We start from the raw sequence: 23,799 nt of genomic DNA on the forward strand, positions 1-23,799 counted from the left end.
GCTCTTTTATCGATCTAAATATTATAAACCCCACAACTGTTCTGTGTTCATAATGCAGCACAATTGGATCAGATCCCCGTGGCTGTCGACTGATCTGATGCAACCTCGCGGAGCAGTTTCACCGGCTGCGCTCTCAGTCATGAGGTGTTTGTGAGTGCATGTGAAATGCAGATAAACAGGCTTGGTGCCAGGCATCTTGTGACCGCTTCTTTTGTTTATACAGTCATTGAACACATCTTCCTCCTCTTCCCTCTTCTTTACTAAATACCATGACTTTACATGAACTCTTTTGAATTCTATACTTTTCCAGTTTTTCTCTTTTCCCTCTTTTACATGCAGCCTTCTTTCCCCACCAATGATAATAAATATGCCACAGACAGTGATCGTTTTAGAGGTCACACATTTAATCCAGAAGTTAATAAGTTAAAAAGTGCAGCAGGTAAAACATTTAAGAACCATGGCAGCAATAATAAAAGTATAATAAATAAACAAATAAGAAAAGAATAAGAAAAGTCACATTTACATTTACGTAGCAACACTTCCTTGGCACTAAATGAAAGGTGCTCTGTTTGCACATGATTTTTCCTTTGCTCACATTTCTGAATGCTCACAGGACGTTTTATAATTATAGCAGTGAGTCAGCGGAATAGCAGTCAGTGTTGATCACTTTGAGAAGGATATGTTACATGAATCATTTAGTATCACATGTACTCACACCTTGCAGCTTTTCTTAATATCTTAATAAAAGAACCAAAGGTAACACTTCATAATAGAGTTTACTAATAAACTTTATTTTAAGTTTAATGAATTACATATTGTATTATTGTTATGCTTTACATTAAGGTCCATACATTTATAGACAGTGATCCAAATCTTGTCTTTGTGCTTCTCTGCACCACCACAGTGGACTTTAAAAGAAAACAAAAGTTGAACTTTTTGGGAATTTGGGACATTTTCCTGCATTTTCAGAAGCTAAACAGTAGGGGAGGAATGCACTGGGAATGCCTGAAACTGAAGAGGGTGATCACAGAATTATTTCTCTGGCTATTAAAAGCAACAACCAGCCAAGTCCTGACAACACTCTGGAGGACACTGTCATCAAGAGACGCCTTGGTGAATGTAAGTGCAGAGGGTTTAAAACAGGTGCAAATCACTGGTTGCATGAGGCCATATTAGATTTGCGTATCAAAAATAATCTTTGCATTTAAAATTGTGTTAGTTTGACAACTTAATCTGAGTCTCTGTTATTAAACCCCTCGCCTCACACACTACATGTGTGAAGTTTACTTTGGAAGTGACAAAACACAGAAAGCTTATTCTGAATAGTTGTGTAATTAAAACACACACACACACACACACACACACACACACACACACACACACACACACACACACACACACACTAGATGTCTTAAACAGTGGGTGTTGGTTTTACAGCACTGTCACTATACATTGCATTTCCTTGTCACCTCACAGTGTAGTTCCCCTGCATTTCCACAGAAAGACGCTTCCTTCTTAGTGGCGAGGCTCTGACTTGACGACAGCAGCTAGTCTGAACGTGACTGGCTGCCAGCTGTGACGTTTCACAGCAGGGAGATTTCCCAAGACCATGACTCAGGTGTGAGTCTTTAACCTGTAACCTTCCTACTGTTGTCTGCTCTCACGTAGCCTAAGTAGGTTGGACTTAAAGCAAGGAGCTATTTGGCATCATGGAAACACTGTCCTTTGATTGGAGGATAAAGCTCCTTTCCCTCGCCAGATGAATATGAATTTAAATGACTGGTGTGTATTAGACCAGCGGTCCCCAACCTTTTTTGCGCCACGGACCGGTTTATGCTCGACAATATTTTCACGGACCGGCCTTTAAGGTGTCGCGGATGAATACAACAAAATAAAACTAGTACCGGTACCGAAAAAAAAGAAGATTTATTCATAACACACGTGAAAAGACCCAGGAAACCGAGTTAACGATAAAAACGATAACAAAATAACGCTGAAAACCGATAAAAACCCTCAAAAACATACATTTCACACCTGAGCCTCAACTCTCGCGGCCCGGTACCAAACGACTCACGGACCGGTACTGGTCCGAGGCCCGGGGGTTGGGGACCGCTGCTTTAGACAGTCAGTCATTTGTGAGCAATGCATGATTTATGACGCCATCATGTCTGGACTTGAAAACAACACTGTGGGATTCAGAGGAATCTTGTGTGCAGTTATAAGAGTTAGATGGATTGCGTAAACCTTTGGATCTGCAGCAGGCCACTTTTAGATAAATTCATGAGAACAATCCAAACCCAGAAGCCCAGATGTGTTAAATATGTATCTGACAAAAAAGGTAATTTTACTGCATATGAATAATAAACTACCACAAACCTATTAGCCCAATGGAAGATTTCTGTGTGAAAGCTGATGTGGTATTCAACTTGACACCACAAACACCCACTGTACTGACCTATATTTTCGTCACAGGCTAGTATATTTCCTTGGCAGCCTGTATGCCATGTTCATTTATTAGTATTTTTTTAGTACTAGTAGTTTTTTAAATCAGGTATTTAGAGCCTTCATTTACAGACACATGCTAATACAAATATTCTACTACAAATAAAGGTCCTGGAGCATAACTGAAGAAAAGTGAACTTTGTGTGTTTTCTACATTATATGAATTAAAATTTTTATAGACAATAAATGTTACTTCCCATATGGTTTTCTGGAAAAATATGGAAATATAAATTATGTGGAAAATCCAAATATTCTCTGTTTTGATCTTGAGTTTTCAAAAATCATGTATGAACTGACTCTAAACCTTATTCAGCTTATTTACTATAATGAATGGTTGCCTGCCCACTATTTTTGTTTATTTTTTGATTATTTGCTACTTGAAATAAATATAAATTTACAAACCTTTCTCCAGGAAATCAAAACATTTTGTATATTACATGGTTATAAAAATAAATGTTAGAAAATGTTATAAAACGTTTTAAGAAAATACTCTTAAAATGTGTGGGAGTGGAGTTAGAAAATAAACACAAATACATCAAAAATGGAATGTTTTTCATGAGGTAAACTGAAAGGAAAATGAAATTCAAAAAGAATAAAAAAACAAAGGTAAAAATAGGTAGTAAAAACACAATGTTGATTTAAGTCATTTTACTAATTTTGTCCATTATTTGCTATATTTTGGTGCTTTTAATGTCATAATTGTTTTAATGTGTCATTTATCTTTTTTTAATCTATTTAGTCTTTTATTAATATTATTTTGTAGGCTGTTAAGTGCAACTTTCATAAATATATAGAGTTAAAAACAATAGACGTGTACAAGGCACAAAAATATTACAAGGTAGGACGATACATAAGTAAATATCTCCAATTTAAAAAAATAATAATAATAATAAAACTAAATATTACAAATAACTACTGAGCATTTACACCAACTTTCTGCAATCTCCTCGCGCGTTGCGTGATCCGGAAATTTCTGGCTCAATCCACCAAGCCCCGCCCACACGTGCGATTGCTCAGCTGACGCAACCGACAGCTCGGGTATAAAACCTCCGCGCTCACAGCCGACAGCCGCTCAGCTCAACCAACTCGATACATGGAGAAGATACAGACCAGACGCTCGGAGGAGATACCGGTGCTTCACAAACAGGAATCAGGATGGTCTATAGCTCGGCTCTGGTCTTTGGACACCTCTTGTCGGAGGAAGAAAACGTCGTAGAGATGACAGGAAAGTGCTTTTGTCCGCTAAAGACAACGGGACAAAAGATGAGTTCATCCCGGCGGGGAAGCGTCGAGAGCTACGAAGAAAGCGAGAGCATTTCATCCTGTAAGTTGTTCATAAAGTTTTGTTTTGTTATATAATCTTATCCAGTTTTTAAAAAAAGGCGAAGGTTCTTCCTTAAGTGCTCCTGGTCTAAGGACTGCTCTCTCTCTGGCTGGCAGAGCCTTCAAACACAGCTAATGCTATTTAAATATCAATGGTCCAAAGTAAACCATGGAACCGGTTGGAAGTAACTAAACCTTCGTGTTAGAACAATGGGGGATTGAACTGGCGGTGCTCGTCCACGGGACACTCGTCTGATGCAAGCCCTTCAGCTCTTGGATCAGCTGATCACTTGCTGAGCTTTTCAGAGCGCTTCCTTGTTCGCTGCTGATGCAAAGCCTTTATTCTGGTGACGTACTATATTAAGTGCAGCTTTCACGTGATTGAAAATCTGTCCAAAGTGAATTGATTCAAGGGTCTGACACTCAACGTTGCTAGTGTAGAGAAAAGGAGGGACCCTTTGACGTGGATATTAAACTCTAATGAGATGGTGACTTGTTTCTCATTCTGACGCTGCTTTGTCTCTTTATTCAGTTGCTGACCTGGACGCTGGTCTGGAGCACGAACAGCGGCTTTTCCAGCAGGTTGTGACTCAGCAGATGGAGCGTCGCCTCACTGAGGCCAAGGCTTCCATCCTCAACTGCCAGGTGCTGCTGCTGCCTCGCCACATGACCACCAGGATTAGTCAGGATGTGGTGCGTGCCTCTGCTGATGAGCCCTGTGGGCTCCGGGGGGCCTCCATCAAGCTCTACGTCGATGGCAAAGATGGCCTGAAGTACATTGGGAGCATCTTCCCCGATTCCAGCGTCACACCGACTTTCGAGCTGTCTGTGGTCTTCAAGGCAGAAAGTGACGGCTGGCCGTCATTCAAGAACATCTTCGATGCCAACAAAGTTTTGAAGCTGAGACCAGAGTACCGGCTGGTCAAGAGGAAGCTCTACTCCTCTGCCAGTCCTGTTGTTCACGACTTCAACTAGGGGTGAAGATGAGACGCTAAACCATTACCCGTGTGTGGTTTTAACCATCAGCTACATGTAGTCTGCCATGCACTGGAACCTGATTGCCTTCCTGTAGTTTTTTTTTAAAGTGAGTTATTTATTTTTCTGTATGAAACTCTGACAGGAGGCCCACTGTATTTTTATATTAATTTTTTCCCTTTCCTCTATTCTGTAGTTGGTGACCGTATTGCACCAGTATTTGAGTGTAAAGATGTGTCAGTACAGGATTGGGCAGGTCTCATTCCTGAAAGATGCCTCTTAATATACAGAATGCAAAATAAACTTTTTGCACAACTTCGGTGCTGTGTTTGCATGTTTCTTTTGAACACTGGGATCACCATTTACAGGTAATAGAAACTGTTAATAATCCCGTTCCTGATTACAATAAGCTTGAGGGCACAAAGTGCAGTTACCAGGAAACTGTTCCCACAGAATGAATTCCCCTTGTCAGGTTAATCATTACTCAAGAAACTCAAAGTGAAATGCTGCTTAAATCCCCAAACTGATCCCTTACACGTTTAGATCAAATCTTTATTAACAAATTTACACAAATGTATCAGCTACCCCAAACACAACTACATGAACCTTTTCCAGTAGAAAACTTCACTCCTTGACACGCATTACAAAAACATTTCCTGTGCTCTATACACAGCCTACATCCTAAGTAATAAGTGGCAATGATTCAGCAACAATCTGTTAAAGCCCATTAAATAACAGCTGTTTTGTCACAAACCACTGGTTTTTAAAGCTGCTTCCTGTCTTCAAGGGCAACTTTGGGCCTTAGTGTATTTCCTTGTAAAAGAAGTGCTTTGACATTTGAGGTCAACCAATTAAATATTTTCTAGAGCTGGGTAATGTTTTGAAAGCCTCTTTTTGGTGCTGTCGATATCTCAGGTTAAGAGCTTGTTGCCAAACATCAGTGGCAGCCCTGCTCAGTGTTGGAAGTGTTACACTGAGTTTAACCTGTGGCTGAATTTTATCTATATTTATATAATTACCCTTATTATCAATTCTACTCAGAAGTATGATCAGTAGAAAAGTGAAGGATCTGCAGTTTAATGGGCTGAAACATGCACTGGTATACAATGGCCAATAGATTGAATCAATTAAATTACTATTAATAGAAGACACAAACCACAATTTTGCAACCAAAGAAAATCAGAAATCTATTTTATGAAATATTTTAAGTAACTCTTATTTTATCATTATGCTTTAGCAGTGATCAAACTAACAGATTTCTTAGCTCGGGGTGGAGTCAGCCCAACATGCAGCACTAGAAGACTCGCTTTGAATTTGTGGAACTATACATCATGGTTGCTCGTGTGGCCATCTTCGTTGTTGACGTCTGTTCAGCCCAAAGGGGCTGAGCATAATCGGGTGCAGGACGTACGCACGACTCAAAGTGATCAAATCTGCCAAGTAGAACTCATCTGGCCCGTTCCCATCTGATCCCAAACAAACTGTTGCTGGTGAAAGTATTGTTCTCTATCCACAAAGTCCTTGTTGTGTTGCAGCAGGGGCAAATTATGACCCCCGCTACCCGTGCTGGTGAAATTATTCTTGGGAAAATTGGTGCAACATCCCATGGCGCCCCATGAATGGGAGCGGAGAAAACGCTGTACAGCTCTCTCAAACACACACACACTTATGTCCCTTAGCATAGGTGTGTGTGTGTGTGTGTGCACAAAAACCAGGCACATGGAGACGGCACAGTCCTCTTCAGAAAACGACCAATGTGACCAGAAAGCAATCAGCTGCAAGATTCGAAGAGCGGCTCTCAGCCCCCTCTTGCACTACTTCTTCATCTTGAGGTCGGCCTCCATGGCACTCCGCCGCCCCCTAGTGCCTCCATCCTGCAGCAGAGACACAAAGAAACGTGGAGAGAGAGAAAGAGCACGCTTAATGTAAGGGTGTACAGGTCAAAGGTCAGGCAGGCCCTGTGGCAGGCCTCCTTGTGTCATTGAGCTCCGCACAAAAACACAGCACAATCCACCCTGGAAGGCATCGTTCCCCAAATGATGAACAGAAAAAATAATCATGAGCAAAATAAAAAGAAAACAAGGAGAAAAGAAACTGGAACATGCAGAGATGCTAACGCACATTAACGGAAAAACACAGGAAACTGGCATTAACCGAAGGTCGACGGAAGCTTGGGTGATGAAAGTTACCTGTGTGTGTGTGTGTGTGTGTGTGTGTGTGTGTGTGCGTGCGTGTGTTTGTGAGAGAGAGCGTGTGAGTGCGGGATGGGAAAAATCTTTGGTGCAAACAGAAATGTAAACGTTTATGAGGGTGAGACAGACAGTATTTTCAAAGATATATGAGAGTGTCTGTTTGTGTGTGTGTGTGTGTGTGTGTGTGTGTGTGTGTGTGTGTGAGTGAGAGAGAGAGAGAGAGAGAGAGAGAGTTTGAGTGTGAGAGAGAGAGAGAAACTGCAAGGAAGAGGAAGAAGTCTTTCATTTCTATATCATCTGTATGGCACATCTGTAGAGCACAGGATGGGCGTAGGCTCACGACCCATCTCTTCTGTATTTAATCACTTCTACACTGCTGAGTAGTTGACACCACTTTAATAGCTCAGTGGTTTAGAGCAACAACGTCTTTGATTCTGCCGTCAGTGGATCGCCACTATGAGGAGTGGAGGTTATTTCAACATGCTGTATATAAAAGATGGTCATTTTACATTAACCACTTGTTTACAAACAACCACTGTGAAGCAATCTGATATTCTTATATCAGCATTTTTTGACACATAAAACCCAAACTATTTCCTCACATTTGCTATGTGTTGTATGTTTTTACCCGTCTAAATCAGCCGGTTGTTGTGTTTGTGTCTTAACTTATCAGCCAATAAAAATACACAAAAAAAGAATAACCATCCTGAGGGCAGTGCGCCAAGTTACAAGCTAAAACTAAAGCTGCTCCCATAAAACTGCATCACGGAAATACCTACTTATAAATACTATGTTAAAAACTGAAGCCAATTTTATGGATAATTTAATTAAAAGACTCTAAAGGGCACCAACACTATAAATGCAGATGACTTGAATTATCCATGCTGAGGCCTAACAGAGACCGAGCTGCTACAGTTGTCTCTGCTGGCGACTGGCTGTCTATCAAAGTGTCCACACCCACTTTTACTTAAACACGGTCTTTCTGACAGGGTAAATATTATATCACAGACACCAAAAATACTTTTTCTATCGGGCTGAAAAGTGATATCTGATTATCTGATGTAGAGTTGGTTATTTTAACATGGGAGTCAATGAGGATTGACTCACTTTTAAAGCCAGTCTCAAGTGGCTCTTAAAAGAACTGAAGGTTGTGTCTCTTTCCCCATTTATTTGTGAGAGCCAGAGGATGTTGCTTGGTTATTTCCCACCAAGCAACATCCTCTGTATTGTATTTCCCACCAGTCTGAAGTGCGAGTGACTTCAACTAAAATTGGCCAGTTTAGGTTTGCAATATAGTTTGCAAGCTGACTTTTGCTCCTATCAATCTATATAGTTTTTATTTTCTGACTGGTCGTATTAGTCCACCTTTAATGGCTTTCATGGCGTCTTGAATCCTTACTGTCCTCCAAAGCCGCTTCAGTAGAAATAAAGAGAAAGATCAGAGGTACAGACAGGTGTGTGCAGCGTGTAACACTGTGGATGTGTGTACATGTTACGGAGCGTGGCCTGGCTCTGGTGAAACTTGAGCGAGAACCTGAATACTTACAAAAAGAGAGAGAAGGAAAGCAGGAGAGGCCATTGGGACACTGTCCTGTAGGAGGACAAACATCGGAGTGAGAAAGAGAGAGAAAGCACACACAGGCGTGAGAAAGCAAGTTTCATACAAGTCTGCGTCAAACACAGAGACACGCTCAGGAGATGGGGGTCCTGTTGACTTCAGAGCTGCACATACACAAACGCACATTTCTACACAACATCAAGACACACACACACAGTCTCTGAATGCAGACTGGAAATATTAAGACGCATGGAGATGAAGAGCGTACACAAGCAGGCACAAACAGAAGCAACGCACAGAGGTGTGAGGACCTCTCACAGGCACCGCACCACAGTTTGCACAACTTGTTAAAGTTCTAAAACGGAAAAGTTGGACTTTGATGTGTAGCAGTTAAACAAAACACTAAAAGTTTACTACATCTGTAGAAATATTTGTTAAATATATTCTGCAAAATGTATCTTTATGTGTGGACTTTCCAAGAAAACATGACATCTTCCCAAAATGTGTTGTCTGAATGTTTCAAATTTCCATCATATCCTCTTAGACACACACTCAAGCGTTCAAACAGGAGAAAGCAGGGTGCAGATAAAAGATGGATGTAGCCACTGTGACAACTGTGAATGCAAAGCCCAGTTGTAAAGCCTCAAGCGGAGCTTTTACAGCGCCATTTTATTATTTTGAAATCTAACATGACGAGCGAGGATTGGATCTGACTGACACATTCAGGGATGCTGCGTGCTACGCTACAGCTTTATCCTGTTTTTCACTCTTCATAAAATGAACCTCATGTTTTATTAAGACAGTCATCAGAAAAGTGTTTACTGAGGTAATAGATCAAAGGAGCTGAAGTGTCATTTTTCCACAGACAACCTTTTGTCGCCCCCTGCTGGCGATAAGAAGAAATTAATGTTTAAGGCACTTCCACAATGACTCCATGTTTGAGAACAAGAGTGGAAGAAAATGGTTAGCTAGGATGAAGTTACATCCATTTTTTATATGCAATGTATGGGAGAAAATAACACACACACACACACACACACACACACACACACACACACACACACACACACACACACACACACACACAGTAGGAGATGCAGAGAGAGAAACAGGAAACAGAGCAGAGGGTCAGAGATAGACTAGAGAGACAGCAGCGGTGCAGCCAGCATGCAGGATGTGAATCAGCTGGGAAGTCAAGATTAAGAAAGTGCACTTACAGCAATTAGAAGAGACAGTGCTGTGTAACAAAGTGAGCATGCCTAACTTGTATGATGCGCATCAGTGCCGACCCTTTAATACAATGGCACTCTTAACTCCTTGTGTCCTAATTGCACCACTGGTTTCTGGTACTTCACACTGACACAGTACAGTAGCATCACTCTGGGATCGTAATGTGGAGACAGGGTGAGGTGTATCGAGGTCAATTCTTCAATAATTTCTTTTAGAAAACTAGTCCATTTGTCATATTCTATGTGAAATAAATCAGAACTACACTGACTGCATGGTCACTTAAATGTGTGCTGAACCCACAGCTTCCTCAGGTTTCATATGCTGACAGTAAATAAAACAGCATGTCTGTCTGTGACATTTCAGAGAGCATAACTGACACGTGCAAAACATTTAATGAATCCACTATTTATGTGTTTCTTCCACATAAGCGTGTATTTTCATCCAGTTTTGAAATGACTGCCAACCGCAGCATGATGGCACACTGAAATTATCGTCCTGATATACCAAACACATTTATCTACACCAATATAAAATGCCCTTCATAAAAAAAAAAACCTTTATGACTCCATAAACTGGAAGTGTTATCTGTGGTTTACAAGAAACAGCCCAGTTCTGGGACTGTGCACTCCCTGTAAATAATTAAAATGCATTAAACTTAGATTAGATTTCTCCACCTTCTCTTGGAGGCAGGCAGAGGGACTGTTTACAGCAGCTTTGCAGGCATCATAAAACTCTAAATACCTGGAAGAACATTTATTGCACCGATCTAACAGGAGTCACAGCACTCAGTGTTGGAGAGAGGCAAGACTTTACAGTGTAGTTACAAAACATCAGCACTGGCATGTGGGGAAACTTTCTTTTGCTTTTAATAAAGAACTCTGCTTCATCACAATCAGACTTGTCTGCTGCTCAACCCACCTTCTCGGCTGGCTCTCCTGGTTTACGATTTCCCTCCCTGCCTCGGAGGCTCTTGGCAGAGATGGCGCTCTCTGAGGTCTGCATGATGAGCTGGGTGGCCAGGAACTGCTGGACGTGCTCCAGGACGTCGCGCTGCATCTCCAGCGCCATGTGGTACACGTCGTGGTCCGACGAGTTGTACATGACGGCATTCTGAAACATCAGCATGATGTCGCGCTGGAACTCAGCGGTGGTACGGATAACACCGGACTCGATGTTCTTCTTTATGGCGGACAGGTCCATGGGTCTGCAGCAAGAAAGCAGCAGCAGTTAGTTTGTTTTGGCACTTTAGTTGAACAGTTAGGCTGCAACGATTTTTAGCTGAGCTTGTTTCAAAAATGAAGGGTGTGTGTGTGCGGTCTGACCTGTGTACAATGCTGTGGTAACCTGGAGCGATGTCATCTGACACAGGCTGTAGGAAGACGCTGGCGTACCTGAGAAACACAACATTAGCAAAAGTAAAACACCTGTCTCCTCTCAACAACGTGACCCGGGTTAATCTGTAGGATTCAAGCGAGTCTCTAACTTCTTTAACTGACTGGAAAAAGTCAAATGGTTTCATGCAAACACACTGCAGAATGTACAACAGTGTACTTACCAGTGTTGGGTAAGTTACTTTAAATTAGTAACTTAGTTACATTACTAGTTACTTCCATCAAAAGTAACTCAGTTACTTCAAGTTACTCGTTACTTTCAAAGTAACTAGTTACTAGGGAAAGTAACTTTGGTTTTACTCAGACTTCTCTTGTTAATGTGTTGCTAACTGGATACCCAGCAAGAGTGCCAGTCTTCTAGCTTGCTTACTTGCCACAAGTGCACTGTGCCACCTACCAAAGGAAAAAATAATGTGCATGTTTCCACAAGAGAAATCCCACGCCTGGACCGTCGTTGACCGCCACCATGATTCTAGCCTACGTCACAGCGTCATGTGCGCTTTTTACATCCAACACAAAAACTGCAGTCGTGGTGCTTTTGATTGTACTCAGAACTCAGAAATTCTGCCTTCTGAATAGGAAGATGCAGGTAACACCAGACTGCAGATGAGCTGCATACAGGGCTGGACTGGGACAAAAAATCGTCCCGGGCATTTTGACTAGAGACCGGCCCGCCATTATAGGAAAAAATCATAAAGCCTTTGAATGAAAACAAACACTGTTGTGACAGTGATGTTCACTGTTCTGATGGTATATATGTATCAATCTATCAATCGTTTGTTGTAAGACTCAGATAATTATTTATTAAAAGCTAGACATTTTAAATGAGAATAAGAAAGTATTTCCTTGTGCCCCCCTCTCCCTGTTAATACCCTACCTGCCCCCCTGGCAACACTTTGCTAGATCCGCCCCTGCACAGTTACCAGCTGTCAGCTACTTAGAAAAGGATCCTGGTGTTATTTGTCTCTCAGAAACAGTTCATAACTTCCCTTCAACTCATTCATGTCACCTAAAAGGTAAACCTGTTTCTCCATCACCTGTTCAGCTCTGATGATTCAGTAAGGACATCTCCTGGTTTCATCTTCATGTTTCCCTCTCACCACATATCCAAACCGACATCATGACCAGCAGCTTTACAGCTGTGGCTCCAGCAAACATCAGCTGATACTAGAAATTAATATTAAATAAATTCTAACAACAGCTGATCAAACGTGCTGCTGTTGTTTACCGCGACATCCGCTGGTTTCCTCTTTCTGGCGCAAAGTGGACGATAAATAAACAAGAGAGAAAAGCCGATCAGCTGATCATTGATCAGTTTCATGATTAAAGTAGCAACAGGAGAGGGAGGGGAGAGAATGAGAGAAGAAGAGGCAGCTGTGCAGCAAAGACACAGAATAACTCCAGCTTTGTGTCTTTTTCATTGTAGCTGAAGTCCGAGACAAACTGTTCCTTTTCACCTAAATACGAAACGCGTAATAATTTCTCTGAATACGAGACGATTCCGTTTTTTACGGGACGGTTGGCAACTCTAATAATTAACCTATGAACAAAATAAAGTTCAACATCAGTAACATAGCACCCACCCAGCTGTATAGAAACTCCGTCATGCTAGCTAGCACGCAGTACGAAAAAGTCAGCATAACGAAAATAAACTCCAACTAAACTTGGTTTATATCTGACCCAGATAGACTGCAGGTCATAACTTCTTACCTGAAGTTCAGTTCACCTGACACTCTCGGACCAGCGGCCGCTTCGGGTCTCTGCTCCTGCCTCCCCTTTCCTTCATCCACCTGCTGGCCTCCACCACTTGCTAATGTTACTGAATCTGTGGAAGCTCCGTGATAGCCACCACACGAAGTAACGAATAACGAGCCTATCTAAATCCCAGTAACGAGTAACGCGTTCCTGATTTTGGCATAATAACTCGTTACCGTGCTCGTTACCACAATAATAACGTAGTTACTGTAACACGTTACTTAATAACGCGTTAGTCCCAACACTGGTAGTTACTCATTCAATCACACCAGCTCGATACAAAAAGCTGGAAATTGATGAAACTCACAATAATAAGACAAAAAAAAATAAATCCAATGAAATTGATTTGAACTTACTGACCAAAAAAAACAAGACTTGAACAATTTATTGTTGAGCTCTGGTACAAAGCTCTACCTGTGATTGGCTGCAGCTCTCCACACCAGCATAATGGCTTTCTTCCAGATCTTCTGCGCCTGGACCGCCTCCTGGTCTTCGCCACATGTAGAGCTGACGCAGAGAAAGAAGAGAGAGGAAGTCGGAGCAGAGTGGGAGAGAAAAGCAAAAAAACAAAAGCATATACTGTTAGACTGTTAGCTCAATGAAAATGACAAAAGTCGGCTAAGTTTGATCCATTTTCAAAGAAAGATTTCCCCTAATATTTTTGTTTAGAAGAATAGCAGGGGTTATTTCAGGAGAAACAGACTCCTGGTTTTACTATTACTGGTAAAACCAGGGACAGGGTGAATATTTTTGCCTAAGCCCTTTCTGGAAGAATAAGCACCTGGACACTTACAGCTGGGAAGAAGAGGCCGGGCTGCTGGCCAGTGAATCAGCAGTGTAGCGCTGGGAGGGCGGGCCGTATCCATCCTCACTCTCACTTGCTGCCCGATCCACCTCAGATAAATATGGACCCTCCCCCTCTCCACACTCGTCCTTCAGCTCCATCGCTTCTTCGGGGTCGCCCTCGCTCCCTGCCTCCTCCTCCTTCACCTCCTGGATTCAAGCACACAGAGCAAAATAACGGTTATTCTTGTTATCATATGCCGTCCACACATGTACGTAGCCTTAAATGTGTTACCTTGGACTCTTTCCCGGACACAGAGCTGTCCTCAGAGTCTGTGGGACAGAAACGAGGAGACAATGAGAAAACAGAAATGTGTGAGCATTTCCACTGTGGGTATAGATCGGTGTGTAATCCACGCACCTAAGCAAGGTGGGTTGGGCTCAGGCTGACTCCACTCCTCTCCTTCACTCTTCACTGTAGCTTCAGTGACTTCTTTGACCACGGGCCCCTCCTCTGCGACTTCACTTGCTGCTACACCATCATCAGAGGTGACAGAAGAAGTGACATCACTTCCCGTCACCTCAGGTCCTTCATAGTTTCCCTTAAGCGGTTCTTCCCTTTTAGTATCTGGCTGGTTTTGTGTCTCCTGGCTGGCAGGTGTCGGGGCTAATGTTGCGACCATATCCTGAGGTGTCTGTGGGGGGGCTGACTCTTGGATGGTGGGTGTGGGCTCTGAAGCTTTCAGCTCCTGGGTCTCCCAGGGGCCAGGGAGGGTGTGACCTTCTGATACGGCCTCTTCGCACAGAGAGAGAGCTGCTTCCACCGCAGCTGCATCCAAAGCCACAGGGTCATCGTCCTGGGATGATGATTAAAAAGATAAACCATTATGTTGTTTCAGTGTTTCCCCACACATGAACTTTACATGGGGAGCCAGGTTAGTGAAAGAGCAGGTATTAGACCTGCTGACTGTCAGAGCAGCAATGAAGTGTCTCCAATTAAAAAACAACAACAAACAAACAAAAAACAAGAGGAGTTCTTAAGCTAACCCCCAACCTACCAAAACCACCAGCGATAACTCTTAGTCTGGCCTCTTCCTCCTGACCTGTCAGACACATGTGACCTTACTGGGATCACTAGGCTCCTTCCAGTATGGCTCTCATACTGGTAGGAGTTCATTGACCACACTAAGGTTGTGATCGTTACATCATGGGCCACATCCAGCCTACTTTGATCTTGAGACAGCTGTGAAACTCGCCATTCTGAGATGTCTTAATATTTGAAAAGGAAGTGCAATTTCAACAGCATGTCTTAAAGAAACGCTGATGTAGCAAATGAGAAAAATGTATTAACACGACTCTTTGGGTTTAAATTGTAAGAAAAAAAATGTGTAAAATTCCAGAAAGTTCTGGCAAAGTTTTTGTTAAGTCACAGAAAATATGTTTTAACGGTGGAAACCACTAAAAACCACAGAAACCTCTACAGTGAAAACACAGGAACTTTTCTCTTATTTAATTGCTTAGCTATTACTTAAGTACTTTGGTGCAGTATGAAAGGCCTCTTAAATTTACGTCCTCCTTCACATTTTCCAAAGCTGTCCAGTGGGCCGGACTGGAGTCTTTGCCTGGCTGCAGACTTTATGTTTGGCACCGGCTCTAGGGGTTGGGTGGGCCAAGTGAATTTTGAGATTTTAAATTTTTCCATGCATCCAAAGGAATAAAGAAACCAATATACTACTGGAAAAATCCCCTTTTTCTTATTGTGAAAATTCAGTTGCTGTTAACGAGCAATTGTCAGTACTTCCTGTCTAGTGCTCTCCTGTAGGCAGTCTGTTCAGGTTGCTGCTGTGACAATCCTCAGTGTAGTTATGCCATCTACAGGCAGTCCTTGTTCTGCTCTAGAGATTCTTCAGGGCCACTCTTAGCTAAATGCTTAGTCCAAGTCTGACAATGGGAACATAAAATATGGCAAATTTCATTCTTTGTTTTCCAATTAACACTAAATATTTTCTAAATCATATTTTCTTTGTATTAGTTTGTTTTTAGTGTCATTGCCTTAACCAACGACTAAAATACTTGATATTAAACCTACAAAATAAACTCTGCTCCTGGTCATAAATCTCAAACGAATGCAGCCCCTACACAGTATGTACCTTCTCTTCAATGATGGCAATGATGTCTCCCACTGTCTCCAGGTCCAGTTCATCACCAATGTAAGACACAGCCACGAGGTCTTCTTCTACTAATCCCGTGTCCTCACCGAGCTCTGCCTTTACTGCGGCCTCTGCTTCCCCCTCTGTAAACCCGTGCAGGTGACGAAATAAGTACACAAGCATGCAACAACAATCTTATTGCAAAGTTAAGACCCGTATCTCCCTCTTTGAACCAGGAAACAATGACTAAAATGCAACAACGCGGACGTGTGACTTTATTTAGAAACCGACCGCAGAAAAACAGGAAAAAAAGGAGGAGAGACATGCAACAACGTTCCCCCAGACACCCCCAAGACATTTAGTGTTACTTTGAACATGCTCTGTCTATCTTAATTACAAGTAACCAGGAGTCACGATGCTCAGTTAGGTTTTGTTTAACCTGCTTTTTAAAATCAGGACATTTTTAGGAGCCCCATGAATGCAATTATTTCCCAGGACAGCAACCAGGCAAGCTGTAAAGAAAGTAGCTCCTGTGTAATGTGAAACTTAGGTGTGTTTACCTGTGATGATGTCATGACCAGGTGGTAAGGCAGTGGCTGCCGTAGCAGTCTGCACGCCATTAGTTAGGCTTCCAGTGGAGTCGCCCTCTGCAACCTGACATCAGAAAAAACACAACAACAACAAAAACACCAAAGTGAGGTTTAACAAAAAATATCAGAGCATAAAAGAAGATTTAAAAGAATACTGATGTTAGAATATCACAGTAAGGCTTTATTGCCCACTGAGTGGATTAACTCCTAGCTTCATTCTTTGAATGTTAGTATTAGAATAGGTATCAAAACTCAGTGGCTTAGCCAGGAATTTAAAAATACTCCAAATCTATTTGCACTTTACAGATGCATTTAAATGATTTGTTTTCACACATTGCTGGTTTTCAGGTATTTTACAGAACTGAGTCTAAAGCCTTTGAGCGAGACTCGTAGCTTTCATTGTAATCACATCGTTTCTGGATGTTATGAGCCATGCTAAGTTGCCTCTCACCAGGCGAGGGCTGGCTGAGATGAGGTTGCCTTTTTTCAGCAGTTCTGACAGTAGAGGTGAGGGTGGCGGTGTGGCCTTCTGGGCTAGGAGCCTTTTCTGTGGCGAGTCATCGACTAGAGCAGCGAGTCCACCATCTTTGGGCCCGGGTCCTGGAGGGTCTGCTGCTGGCAGAAACACTCCTACCCCCTGAGCCTGACAGACAGCAGAGAAGTCATTGAGATGGAGCGAGATGATCTTATTCCTCTGACTTGTAATGAGGCAAAAACTATGACCCCTGGGGCCGAATATACTCATGTTTAATGTTACTGTAGACGTCTCCATATTCGCTGCAGTGAAACATGGTTTATGTTGCTGTGAGCTTGGCTGAAATTCATCTCTTAACAGAAAACTGGGACTCTTATAAACTCGTTTCCCTTCACCATCATTCTTCTATCCTGTGAGCTAAACAAGTATATATGGCAAACTAAGTGTCCTTACAACTGAGTGGGTGGTGGTTGTATCTTCAGAGACACCGGCTCCTGTATCCATGGGTGGAGTGGGCACTGAAGAGTCAGTCTGAGAATCCAGGGTTGGCGGGCTGGCACCCAGGGGAGACCGTACAGTCACACTGGGCAGACGCTTGGGTGTGTTTTTCACTGCCTGGCGAGCTGCGATACAGACAGAAGACCTTAAAAACAAATCTGAGAAAAGCAGCAGAGAAATCCTGAGCATCATGTGAGAGGATCGTCACGCCAACCCAAGCACTTGAGTGAAAGACGCTCTTGTCTTAAGAGAAGCTGAGAAACATTCCAAGAAGGACGAGAAGTTGCAATCTTCTGAGATATAGATGCATATAATTCCTGCTTTATTACATCCTCTCAGTTTATTCTGATCTCACATCTATGTTACCCCTAAGGTTTTTATTAAGCTTCCCTCCCTTTCCTAAAAATATCAAACTATAAATTACAGCAAAGGATTTTTCTACTTCATCTTCATGATACTCGGTTTGCAGATGGTCTAAACCAGGGGTGCCCAATCCTAGTCCTCGAGAGCTACTGTCCTGCAGTTTTTAGATGCATCCCTAATGGTTTGATTACCTCTTCAGCATGCCATCAAGTTTGGCAAAGGCCTGATAACAAGCCATTCATTTGATTCAGGTGTGTCAAAACAAGGATGCATCTAAAACCTGCAGGACGGTAGCTCTCGAGGACTGGGATTGGACACCCCTGGTCTAAACTCTATTTTCAAAACGTTTCCTCTATTCAACAACCTCAAATAGCCATAAAATGTAGAGTGCAATAGTCCAGGAGACATAAAATGCCTGGCTACAGAGGACCTGTCATCATTTTTAATAGTGCTATTGTTTTCAGACATCCTAATTCCCTTCTGGTATTGACCACATAGCCAAAACCACAAGGGCTTTGCAACAGGTCGGCTACATGTGTGGGCCGAGGTTTGACGTGTGATTTGAATCTTCCTGGTTGTACGTGGATGTGAGAGATGGTCGTCTTTAATCTTAGCATTAGAGTTTGTGCCAACAAGGGAAATCTTTATGCTAAAAAAACGTGTAGGTACAAAATGAAGTTCTACCTTTAAAAATCTGATCCTTAGTTTACCAAGATCACAGGTTTCAGCTTCATATGGGAACTTTGTTTTTATATCAAATGACTCACTCGAATTTTAATACTATGACATATATACTTAACTTCAAGCTCTGACAGATCTTACCATAACATACAGACAATGACAATGGCAACACCCACCACAGAGCAACAAGTTTGCAACTAATTCTTCGCCTTTTCCTAAGAAATACATGCACCAGCCTTTGTAGAGTGAAAGTGAACCTAAACTACCTTGGTACGCCATTTCTGTGGCTTTCCTCTTCTGCTCTGCTTCCTCCTCGTCCTGCTTCTTCTTTCTAGGGAAGACAAATTAAAAAAAGCCACAAAAAACAAGCATTTCATGACAATATAACAGTTTGTATACAAAACTAAATGAGAGAACGCCCTCATTTATCTAAATAACCCACTCATCTACAGAGATACAGACGCAGACATATACTTTTTTAATCCCACATTGGGGAAATTTACTTGTTACAGCAGCACAGACAGAAGAAAAATGTGAATAAGAGATATATTAGAAAACACACACACACACACACACACACACACACATATATATATAAATAAAAGAACAGTGTACAAAACATGTATAGTTGTTGGTTACTGGCAAACAGAGCAAAGTTCTACTGGCAGCGTTCTGCAAGATCTTTAACACTCTAGAGTTGGTTGTGTGAAACAACTATCATGGTAATCCACCCATTAGGTGGAAGTACTATTCCACGGATAAGATGCTTACAGTGTGATCTCTCCCCAAAGCTCTTTCAGCTGGGAGTCCATGTGACCCATCTGTATCAGATCCACCTCCTTCTTCAACTTCCTGTTGTGATTAAAACAAACAAAGCAAAAAGGGGTTAAAGTTCAGATATCAAAGTTGTCAAATGTTTTCCCTTTAAGAGTTTATGTACCTGTACTGCTCTTGTGTGTCTCGTATAAGTTTTTTTAACTCCTCTATTCTCTCAGTGGTCAGCCTACGAACGATGACATCTTCAATGGTCTCGACCACCTCGCCCTTCTCACCGCGCTTACGCCTGGAACAGGAAAACACACATTTTGAGTCAACTCTCAAATTATTTTTGAAATGCATAATAATATTGTTTGTTATATCTGCACACAGATGTGTGTGTACACTGTAATACTGACTTAGGGGCTTCAGTAGCTTCCAGCAGTTCTGAATATTGTGAGGCACAGTGCTGAGAAACAGAGAACAAATTATTCTTATAGGTGAGCAGAGGGGATCAGTCCAACTGCAGTTACACTCAAAAGACAATGTTCCTGAAGACTTATGGAAGTGAAGTGTCAGATGAATTCACAAAAGGAATATTTGTTATGCTCTCACCTTTTGTGAGAACCAGTCTGGTGGACGCCCAGGCTCTGCGAAAGGCTTGATGGCTCTACTTACACTTACCCTGGAACACAGAGTCTCCTCAGACTAAACTCAAGCATTAAGCAGATAATCTAACAATAACACACATTTTCAAGCATTTTAAAAATAAAATAAAATAATATTATTTTGTCTTACGAACTGCCTTGCACTCGCCTACTGCCAGTGTTTGAAACAGATTATGAGCACAGAACAATAACCACCATAAGGATCATTGTTAAAACACTCAATCTGATATATTCTAGTACGATACATTTAGACAAAAATTAGTAATCTTAGGGAAAGCACAAACTGTTTGCAAACACTGATATCTTAAAAGAAATGGTACAAAACCCTCTGAAGATAATTTTCCTATTATATGGCTCATTTTTAGGAGAACTGCAGAAAAATAGTGGTATATAATGATAGTAAATACAATTACAGTTATATTTATCAAACAAGACCCTTAAATCATTTTACATATCTTCTCCTTACAGCATTTCTCCAACACATTTAAAATATGAATATGAGGTCCCATGGGCAAACTAAATCTCTCTCCCTCTCTCTCTCACACACACACACACACACACACAAAAGTAGCTGAGCATATTTCTTTTTACCAGTTTTGGTCTCCGCTCCTCATAACAGAGGAGGCCAGGCACAATTTCTCCCTGACTGACCAGGGCTCCGTCGGCCCCACATTCAGCATCTTGTGTTCTGTTAGGGGAAAAAAAGAAGAGGAATTTATTACACGATTGACTGTTTTTCCTGCTACTTTGTTGCTACTAGCTAACCCAGCCACAGGGTGCCACAAGCCAGTACACAGTGTACTGGCTTGCCCCAAACCCAGATGAATAATGGAGAGGGGTGCATCAGGAAGAGGATCTGACTTAAAATCATCACCAATCCAATCATGTGGCTCATTAGTAAGATCTGCATACTGGACTGGTCAGGAGCCCACAAACTGCAACCAGTGCTGCTGGCAAGCAGAGTACCAGTGGAAACTGTGCCACTGATGAGTGAAGACAGATTAGAAGAAGGCCAAGGTTAGTGTGTCTAGAGTCAGTAACAGAGAAATTTTGGAGCGTGGAGGACAGAGCAGGGACTGGGAAAGGGAGATAGCTGACTGATTGGATATGTCCAGAGGAAAGATAATAGATATACTGAACAAAGGACGCTGAAAGAAAGAAAAGGGGAAGAACAGAGGGAAGATTCGTGGATGCAGTGGAGGAGGACTATGCAGAGGGTGGTGCGACAGAAGAGGATGTTAGGGGTTGAGTGAGATAGAGGCAGATGGTCCAGATGATCCACTGTGGTGACCCCTAAAAGGCACAGCTGAAAGAAGTTAATTGAAAACCTGTATTTTAGGGCAAAAGCAATGGCACAAAAAGAGCCACATAAAATATGAGACATTCTGAAACAACTCAGTTGACTTCATTCTGCCACACAAGCTTCCATCCAAATTGCAAAAGCATCTGAGGGTAATCTCAGTAACTGAACATAAAATATATCAGTGGCGATAACCACGACCTTCACTGATGATGGTTCATAATAGTAAGTAAAAAAATTATTCATGTTGTAAATGGGGCTTGTGTTTACGTGTAGTAGTAGTTCTGCCACATTAGATTTTAACGTTATGGCTTTGTTATTACTAGCAATATTATCTGACTGCGTTTTGACAATTTTAACTGAGTAAAATCCCATTTAACATTATTTTTACTTGAGTGCTATTTTACGGAACTTTCTATCCCTGCTTACTTGGTCAAATACACACAAAAAACATGTTCAAAAAAAACTAGTATATTTAAGAAGAACACTATCATCAGTCACTGATGACGAATCAGTCTCTGCGGACTGTCTCAGGTTTTTTAGTGGTTTGTTGTTGTTTTTTCCCGAAGTACCACACGTATGACGGTTCTGTTCCCGTACAGTCAATAAAACCGTTCAGATCGTAATATGTTAAAAACGTTATTTTAAGTTTAAAAATATAAAAAACCAAGGGCAACGGCGTCAAATGAATGATTTAAAAGTCTTTCGTTATTTATCCAAGGTAGCTAGCTAATGCTACACTATTGATATTAGCTTGGGTATGCTAATATGATTACAGCAAAGCATTCCTCACGTTTACTGGGGCGTGAATATAAGTTAAAACACAAAACCCTATCAAGAGACGTATCACATACATTTCTAGAAAAAAACAACAACATACGCGTTGCTAATATTTAATTTATAGCGTTAGCTTAGCATAGTCGATTAAGGGGGACACATTCGTGAGACACACACACACAGGTAAACACGGTGCAACGTTTTAGCAAGGTAAGGGGCTAGAGGTTCTGGCTAAAATAATCTAGCTGCAAGGCTTGGAGTTTGTTTGCTATTACTACTGTCTATAAATGACGAGGAAAAACAGAAAGACTTGAAATATATTACTCACTGCCGATACCGCTCGCCATTGCTTTTGTGACGAGGCCTTGATCACAACTTCCGCCGGACAGGTTTCAACGGAACACACAGTAAAGTCAACCCAAGCGAGCGGAAAAAATGGACATTTGATTAAATAAATAAATAAACAAAGCTTTAAAAAACAGTGAGGGATACTAGGAGCTGTTTCATTACACTTAAGCAGAGCTGGGAAGTAACGAAATACAAATACTTCGTTACTGTACTTACGTACAATTATCAGGTATCAGTACTTTACTTGAGTCGTTTTTTTTCTGACAACGTTTTAATCATACTCCCTATATTTTTAAAATAGGCTCGTAACTCTTGTTCCATACAGAGTAGTTAGACATATTCAGACACACAGAACCAATGCATAATGCATGGTATAGCACAGAACCATGTACATAATGCGCACGCACACACACACACACAATTGTCATTTGTCACTTGATGGTTGTTGTGGCTAACCTCCTAACTACCCCTGCGTAATTCAAATAAATGTAACTACTGATTGGAAGGTTGGGAGTTCGATCCCTGCCTGCTTTAGCCTATATCTCCAAGTGTTCTTGGCCAAGATACTGACCCTAAGCTATTTCCAGCGTGATTATCAGAGTGTGAATGTTAGATAGAAAGCAAGAAGATGTATAAAAGGTGCTTATGAAATACGTAAATTTCTCTTTGAAAAACTAAAGTTCATGCCAAATTTTAGCCAGTGCCGACAAGGGTCTATTCAGCAATAATAAAAATAATGGAATACAGGAATAAAAAAGCCCTGTGACACACTGTCGACCTGTCCAGGTCATGATCATGGTCATGATAATCCGACCGTGGATGTTAAAAGACTTCCTAACAAATGTTGTGAGGTTGACAATTTTGAGTTAACGTTAAACACTTTCTTTCCAAATGCATTCAAAAACTTTCTAGCTGTTGGTTTGCAAAGTTTGCGTGAGTAGCACGATAGTGTAGTGGTTGGCACTGTTGTCTCACAGCAAATAGGTCCTGGGTTTGAGTCCAGCAATCCTTTTTTATGCGGTGTTTACATGCTTTCCCTGTGTCTGCCAGTATCCTATTCAAAGATCTGCATGGGGTTACGTTAATTTTACATTGGCCATAGGTGATAATAGATTGGTTTTCTCACCCTGTGGTAGGATCCAGCCCCTCCGCTACCCTGAATTATGCTTAAACGCTTTCAAAATGACTAAAAGCCCCAACTTACATCTTATACAATGCAAAATTCTTCGTAGAACACACTGTACAGGACAAAGGTTGTTCCAAATGGGCTTTACACACTCAAACATATGCACCTACTGCAAAGACAATTCTGCTGTTTAGAGGTTCTGGCAGAGGATATGTGAAGACTTATACACATGGTTTAGTTGCTGTATCCAAGCCTCACCTAAGCTGTGCATCTTAGGTGGCATAAGTGAACTAGGTATGGAAGCAGATACATCACATATACTCCTTACTTCCTTATGCATCACTAAGAAAACACAGTT

The 23,799-nt window shown here is 41.6% G+C and overlaps 2 protein-coding genes across 3 annotated transcripts; one reads left to right on the forward strand and one right to left on the reverse strand.

Annotated features, from left to right (window-relative positions):
• The first annotated feature begins 3,551 nt into the window (after positions 1 to 3,551).
• On the forward strand, positions 3,552 to 6,674 carry LOC146392036 (DNA damage-inducible transcript 4-like protein). Its single transcript, XM_084940555.1, has 2 exons — positions 3,552 to 3,826; positions 4,358 to 6,674. The coding sequence occupies exons 1-2, from the start codon at positions 3,658 to 3,660 to the stop codon at positions 4,798 to 4,800; spliced, it is 612 nt and encodes a 203-aa protein (XP_084796681.1). The 5' UTR covers positions 3,552 to 3,657; the 3' UTR covers positions 4,801 to 6,674.
• brd8b (bromodomain containing 8b) lies at positions 5,332 to 22,399 on the reverse strand. 2 transcript variants are annotated; one of them, XM_084940536.1, is made up of 19 exons: positions 22,296 to 22,399; positions 20,482 to 20,578; positions 19,838 to 19,907; positions 19,642 to 19,691; positions 19,407 to 19,529; positions 19,238 to 19,318; positions 18,733 to 18,797; positions 17,378 to 17,547; positions 16,901 to 17,092; positions 16,420 to 16,513; positions 15,860 to 16,002; positions 14,131 to 14,566; positions 14,005 to 14,042; positions 13,720 to 13,919; positions 13,341 to 13,433; positions 11,103 to 11,171; positions 10,699 to 10,984; positions 8,539 to 8,583; positions 5,332 to 6,674 (listed from the first exon to the last, which is right to left on the reverse strand). In XM_084940536.1, exons 1-19 carry the CDS (start codon positions 22,312 to 22,314, stop codon positions 6,615 to 6,617), a joined length of 2,331 nt encoding a protein of 776 aa, XP_084796662.1. In that variant the 5' UTR covers positions 22,315 to 22,399; the 3' UTR covers positions 5,332 to 6,614. The 2 variants fall into 2 exon arrangements, with proteins under 2 accessions (XP_084796662.1, XP_084796670.1); XM_084940544.1 differs by lacking the exon at positions 8,539 to 8,583.
• Between the last annotated feature and the right edge of the window lie 1,400 nt (positions 22,400 to 23,799).

Source organism: Perissodus microlepis, chromosome 2, assembly GCF_051167445.1.
Source record: "Perissodus microlepis isolate ML-2025 ecotype Zambia chromosome 2, ASM5116744v1, whole genome shotgun sequence".
Lineage (NCBI taxonomy): Eukaryota > Metazoa > Chordata > Actinopteri > Cichliformes > Cichlidae > Perissodus > Perissodus microlepis.

What these genes read in the sequence shown, in the direction of transcription:
- brd8b (XM_084940536.1), bottom strand. An exon ending in TGTCCGGGAAAGAGTCCAAG is followed by an intron (nt 13,920 to 14,004) that starts GTAACACATTTA and finishes GCTTGAATCCAG; the next exon opens with GAGGTGAAGGAGGAGGAGGC. An exon ending in CCGGCCTCTTCTTCCCAGCT is followed by an intron (nt 13,434 to 13,719) that starts GTAAGTGTCCAG and finishes TCTCTGCGTCAG; the next exon opens with CTCTACATGTGGCGAAGACC.
- LOC146392036 (XM_084940555.1), top strand. Translation starts at nt 3,658, where the DNA reads ATGGTCTATAGCTCGGCTCTGGTCTTTGGACACCTCTTGTCGGAGGAA. An exon ending in AAGCGAGAGCATTTCATCCT is followed by an intron (nt 3,827 to 4,357) that starts GTAAGTTGTTCA and finishes CTCTTTATTCAG; the next exon opens with TTGCTGACCTGGACGCTGGT.